This window comes from Bradysia coprophila (assembly GCF_014529535.1).
Source record: "Bradysia coprophila strain Holo2 chromosome IV unlocalized genomic scaffold, BU_Bcop_v1 contig_106, whole genome shotgun sequence".
In the NCBI taxonomy this organism is placed as follows: Eukaryota; Metazoa; Arthropoda; class Insecta; order Diptera; family Sciaridae; genus Bradysia; species Bradysia coprophila.
The window spans coordinates 4,987,111-4,993,116 of NW_023503372.1; the positions used below are offsets into that span (position 1 = coordinate 4,987,111).

The following is a 6,006-nucleotide window of genomic DNA, read 5'->3' on the forward strand; positions in this document are numbered from 1 at the left end:
ATTCTGTGTACTCTGTGTACCCCTCTTTGTTAAATTTTTTTTTAGTTTGGTCGTTTCGTTGAAATTAATTTGTTTCTTATTTCGAAAGGTCATCGCTACCAATGCTGTCTGATAGTAATTTGTAATAATTTCCGCACAACAATCAAAAACATTAAAAAAAATAAAAAACCAAAAATAAAATGCTTCTTCACCAACACTCAACTTAAAATCGAAAAATTTGATATTCTTCTCTCTAAAAAAAATTGTTTACACAAAATGTTAATCGTCATAATTGGGGTAAGCTTACGGGATATTATGTGTTCGACTGAGCTTTTTTTACATGTTGTTTTTGAAAGCGCTTTTACAAATGCATTTAAAAAAAATAAAAATAAAAAATAATTTCCTGAATGAAATAAGTTTTGCTAATAATTACAACCAAATCAAATCTGACATAATTTGCATATAAGAGCCTTAGTGAAAATTCTGCACAAAAGATTTTCCCTTAGTCCATTATGCAAATTTTGGCGGAAATTTGTTTGCCCTTTCCTTTGACTTTTAAAATTCGAACTGCAACAGCGAAATGTACAAGAAATATCAGCATGAAAAGGTCCTGCGCTTATGTAAATATTTAAACTTTTTAGCAACGACAATCTTATTCCGATGTATAAATAATCATTAAATCTACTACTTCTTTTGTTTAATGTCTCGCACCATCTTTGATTCGAAATCATCGACAAAATCTTTTACATCATTAGTTTAAGCAAACATTTTACTACATAATTCAATATTACCAAGACCTAAACGCTTATTTTTGTTGTTTCTGTCGATAACAGATTTCTAGCATTTCCCAGAAAATAATTTAGAAACTTTTGAGCTGGTAAAACGTCATGGCTTGTAGTACAATAAGCCCTAAATCTAATAGTATATTACGTGCGTGGTTCCAAATTTTTAGTTTTTCCCCTTCGGGCCGACTACAAAAAATATTTAAAAAAAAAACGTTTCTCCTTCTTTCGTTGCGGTTGAATTAGCGGTATACAGTATTTAAAAGGCGCCACCGTTTTCAACATTGCATCCTCTACAATAATAATTTCATCTGTTACCGACAGTGACAACAACACAAATAAAGATGAGCTTTGGCTGACATGGTCTTTAATTTTCAAATCTATGTTAAAACTAAAGAAGTAGAAGATTTGCTATGAATCCGCAAGGCAAGAGCTTCGATCAAAAGAAGTCGTAGACTCGACAAAGTCTGTAAAATGTTAAAAGAGTGCAAGAAACGTTTAAATTGGTAACGCTGCACGTATTTCATTTTTCGTCCTTTCATTTAATACCAAACTATCGTATGAACTGTGCTTTATTATTAACCGAAAAAAACAACTGATTTCGCCAATAGTAGACCTAAAACGCGTGCTATTTTAACTATATTTCAAATAGAATGAGTTTGTTTAACAAGCAACATCGTCATTAACCACTAATCTAATGGTATCCTGCTTCACACTGAATATAAGACATTCGTCCTTCTTCTCTGTAGCGATTTAAATCTAAATTTACTTATGTTCATTAAGATTTTTTTAACTTGATCGAAGTCAAACGGAGTGTTGATCGGTCGCGTAGAAAGATTGATACTGGTAAAGAATCTGGGTAACTCTTAAAGAACCAAACGTTACATTCATTACGAACACTGAACAGCAAAGCATTCAGGTGTAATAAATTTTGAGAAAATTGAATAAAATAAAATTGAATCGTCTGAGCAAAAGAAAACTAGAGTTGAGTGGACAAATTAAATTAGTATACCGCCCGGCCCGAGGCGTAGCTTTTTCTCATTAAAAATGGTCGACATGCCCATGGTTGACTGTCCAATGAAATTCACAAACATTTCAGTTCTACTTGTGCACTTTGTGCTACCGACGTTTTGGGCTGCCCACTCACCTCTAAGAAAACTACTTTCCGTTATCATTCAATGATGAGTGACAAAATCAGGCTCGATTTGATAGAATTTTCCGCCACCTTTCTAATGCTTTGCTTTATCACAAAATGTTATGTCGCTTCTTACCTCGAAAGAAATACGGAAAACGCGGCTAAAACAAATTAACCAAAGCAATTTCATGTTCGAATGATTAGATTAGTTATTTTAATAAATTTGGTTTGCCGTTTACATTTTGAAAATATATACTAACCAAGCTCAAAGTTCAATAAAAAAAGCATTTTTGATTAAATATGTTGAATACTAATGAACAAAATTCTTACAGGTCAAAATTAAATTCTGCTGCCGCTGAAAGAAGCATACGAAAAACTTAAGAATGGATTTCTAAAATCTGCAACATTATTATTGTAACACTAGACCTCATCATAGTTTTAACTCTATGTTATGAATATTTACTTAAATAATCTCTTTCTAACTCTATGATATATATACATCTCTCTTTGTCTATGTCTTTGATACACGAAAAAAAAAATGAAGAAGAAGAAGAAATGAATTAGCTCTAAGTAATAAGAAAAATATCGATGACACTCTGAATTAGTTTTTCAATTTTTTTTAAGGAAATCGTGAAGAGATAACGTTTCTGGTATGAAATACGCAATGTTGGTGGTAATTATTTGTTTCGAATATTGTTTACTGTCCGAACCATCACTCTGAACTCGAATGAATTATATTTTCAACAACGTGAGTTCAAGTCTTCACAGATCAATATCGTTTTTGAGTAAAAAACCTTCTATTTTCAATGACCTCACATTCATTCGGCTTGGATCAAAAAAATTTCCTTTAGAAGTACGACTAAAATTTATGTGTCCCACAAATCCACTCGTCTCTCGATAGTAGGCCTGGAGATGGGATGTGGGAAGTGTGACTCTCAGTGGGAGCTCTAGCTCTCGATGGATATTGGACTCTCGATGGATGTCGGACTATCGACTCGATGGATGTCGGACTCTCAATGAATGTCGGACTCTCGATGAATGTCGGACTCTCGATGAATGTCGGAATCTCGATGGGAGATTTGACTCTCGATGAGAGATCTGACTCTCAAACAGATCTAACTCTTAATAGGAGGTCTGACTTTTGATGGATGTCAGAATCTCGATGGGAGATTTGGCTCTCAAAGCAATGGATGGTAGTAAAAATTCTCGAAAAAAAGTGGGGCGAGCTCTGTGGATATTCCCAAAAGTATGAAATGTTCTACTATGGTATGGTGTATCTGAATCTGTGAATTTAGATGTTTACTCGAAGATCAGTCATTTGACATGTACCAGGAACTATTAAAACTGGGAAATTGACTTCTAAAAATGTTCCCTAATACAACACGCTCGAATAACGTAAATTTCACTATTCATTTCGCTCTCAGTAAACGAGACACAAGATCTGATCGAACATGACCTTCCTTTCCTTTTTTTCGTAATTTTCGTTTTATTGATTTAAGACTTTCACAGATTTAAACTTAATTAAAAGCACGATGAGGGGTGGATTGGTTTTTATAGTTGTCTGTGTGTGATTGAAAAATAAACTTTAAGTTTTGGTGAAAAGTGTTTTTCGGTAAAAGAAAAGATGTGAATTTCGAATTATGTTGGTTTCGTTTAAGTGGACATTGGATATTGGTATGCAATAAAGATAATGATGGAAATGAATTATTATAAATTTTGTATAATTTTGCATTGGAAAATCGATGTTTTTTTATTGGTTATACACTTTGTAATATGTAGTTGGTGATTGCTGTATGCTGTATTTGTATCTTTTACGGAAATCGTTTTCAGAATGGTCCTTTTTTATCTTCGACATTATTTAGCGACACACAAGTAAGGCCTTAACGAATTAACAGTTTTATATTTTTTTCTTTTTCTTAAATTAAAAGTCGTGCCTAAGAACAATATAACAAGTTTTTTTGTAAAAAAAAAACGGATATGAAACAAAACAAAATTCGTGTCGTTGTCACAACAGTAAACTGCCATAATTTGCATAAACAACTATTTCCAAAAATATAACAAAAGAATTTTCTTGTTCTATTTTTCGAAATAGTTTTTTATGCAAATTACGGCACTAATGCTTTGTTCACTGTGTAAAGCAATTTCACTTTCAGTTTTTAAATAAAAATAATAATAATCGAATCACGATTTGATGATCGAGTTTTACTATCTGCAAAGCTGTGTAAAAAGCAATGATTGGAAGTTTTTGTTTTGTTTAAAAATAGTTCGTATAACACATGACACATGACTCTATTCAATTCAACATATAAATTAGAATGTTTAATTTAAGGAAATTTAATTAAACAAAAACAAAAACTTTTTTATGTAAAATTAATAGAAAAGGTTCGATTAATGAAAGATTATGTTAGTAAAAAATATATTGAAATTGTTGTAAAACCAAATAACTTTATTGAGCTACCAAATTTTCAATAAATTGTGAATAAAAAAAATCGAAAAAAAACTATTTTTTTTAATCATCGTTGCGGTATCGCAAAATATGCCTGATGGTCAGGCCTCCCACACCTAACAAATTTTTCCATTTTCACTAATTTTTACTTCGCTGAAAATGTTTAAATTATAATACAAAACAAGATCTACGCGAAACCGTAAGAGATCGCTTCAGGCATCGTCATTCTTCACATCTCGTCTTTTATTCATCGCCTATGCATAGTCTCTGTCTTTCGTCCAACCACCTCTTCTAAATCTTTTCTGATCCTTCTCCTGTAAGAGTAGTGAACCCTTTGCAAATTTGTAGCCTACATTTAGGCGAAAATATATTCTTTTTTTTGATGATTTCTCTGAACCAGAATCTTTTTTTGAAAAATGTCCAAAATAGTCCTACATCCTAGTTTTAAGTGCTAGGAAATAGGATGGCATTTGGTGCCATTTTGACCACACGTTCCGAAAACATGAGGAAGTTAAGTGAGGTGTAGAAAGCTGGGAAGGATAATTTAATAGGAAATCTCTTAAAATCTACGATTTATCAATTCTTTCTTTCAAAACATATTTAAATTTGTAGAAAAGTCTCGATAAGATCTAGGAAATACAATGAAATATCAGGAAATTTGTGATCACTAAAGAAAAATACTTGCAAAAAAGCGCTTAAATGGCAAATATGTCAAAAATATACTAACACATCATCGGAGAAAGTGTTTGAAATGAAGGCTAAAACCTCGTCAGGAAATGTAGAAATGGACATAAAGCTTGAGGCGTAGCTAAATCGAAAATATGTCACAATATTTTCTATTTACCAAGAATGTACACTTTGCAAATTTATAGCCTACATTTAGACGGAAAAATATTCGTTAATTTTAAGGGGAAAATTGGGTTGTGGGTAATAACTTATTCCACTTGGAGAAACCTTCGCAGATTGTGTAAATTTATAGATGCAAGTCGTTGTAACCGCCACTCTTTTGCACAGATGCCTTCTATTGTTTAGTGCTGGTTTTGTGCTATCGAATGGCACTAAGCCGACGGCTGTCGGCTATATCATCTTATATTGTTAAAAACTACAAATAATATAAATAACAAAGCTCAAGATAAAATCGTTTTTATAGCAAATTGCATATTAGAACAAATAAATTAAAAGATTCGAATGTTGGACAGTCTTGGGAGTACTTGGATAAAATCAAGTAATAGATTCGATTACTATCATTGGTATGTTTGCACAAAATCGATGCAGTAAGAATGTTCATCATGACTTGCCAGAGAACGCGATGAAGCGAGAAAATAGCGTAAAAATATACAGATCAGATGAAAGAGTAACAAATGAAATGTAAACGAATCAAGAAAGAAGTGGTATTTGAACAACTTTTGTTTCTAAACTTCAAGGTTGTCAAATTTTGTTGTTATTATAAAAGTCCGAACCTTTGGCTTTGTTTTTAACCAATGGTTTCTCCAATGGTTACATTTTGTAAATTGAAGTGCATTACAATTTCTAAAAGGCATCATTCTCTTCGTAAGTTACGTAATGCAAAAGGGAGTACGAGTTTCTTCGTCCAATTTTGTAAAAGACGGCCTATAAGTGTAAAAAAACTTAAAGGGACACTAATTTAGATGTTGAGGTGACCA

The 6,006-nt window shown here is 32.3% G+C and overlaps 1 protein-coding gene across 14 annotated transcripts in view; it reads left to right on the forward strand.

Moving 5' to 3' along the window:
• The window catches only part of LOC119071060, a 31,080-nt gene extending 27,192 nt beyond the window's left edge, over nucleotides 1–3,888 (forward strand). For 10 of the 14 annotated variants that reach the window (XM_037175684.1, XM_037175679.1, XM_037175687.1 and 7 more), the window contains one exon: nucleotides 2,229–3,888. In XM_037175684.1, coding sequence (XP_037031579.1) covers nucleotides 2,229–2,277 — 49 coding nt within the window. In that variant the 3' untranslated portion in view covers nucleotides 2,278–3,888. Of the gene's footprint in view, nucleotides 1–88; nucleotides 277–2,228 lie in introns of all 14 variants that reach the window. The other 4 variants (XM_037175680.1, XM_037175693.1, XM_037175690.1 and 1 more) reach the window with 1 other exon arrangement.
• Nucleotides 3,889–6,006: the final 2,118 nt, after the last annotated feature.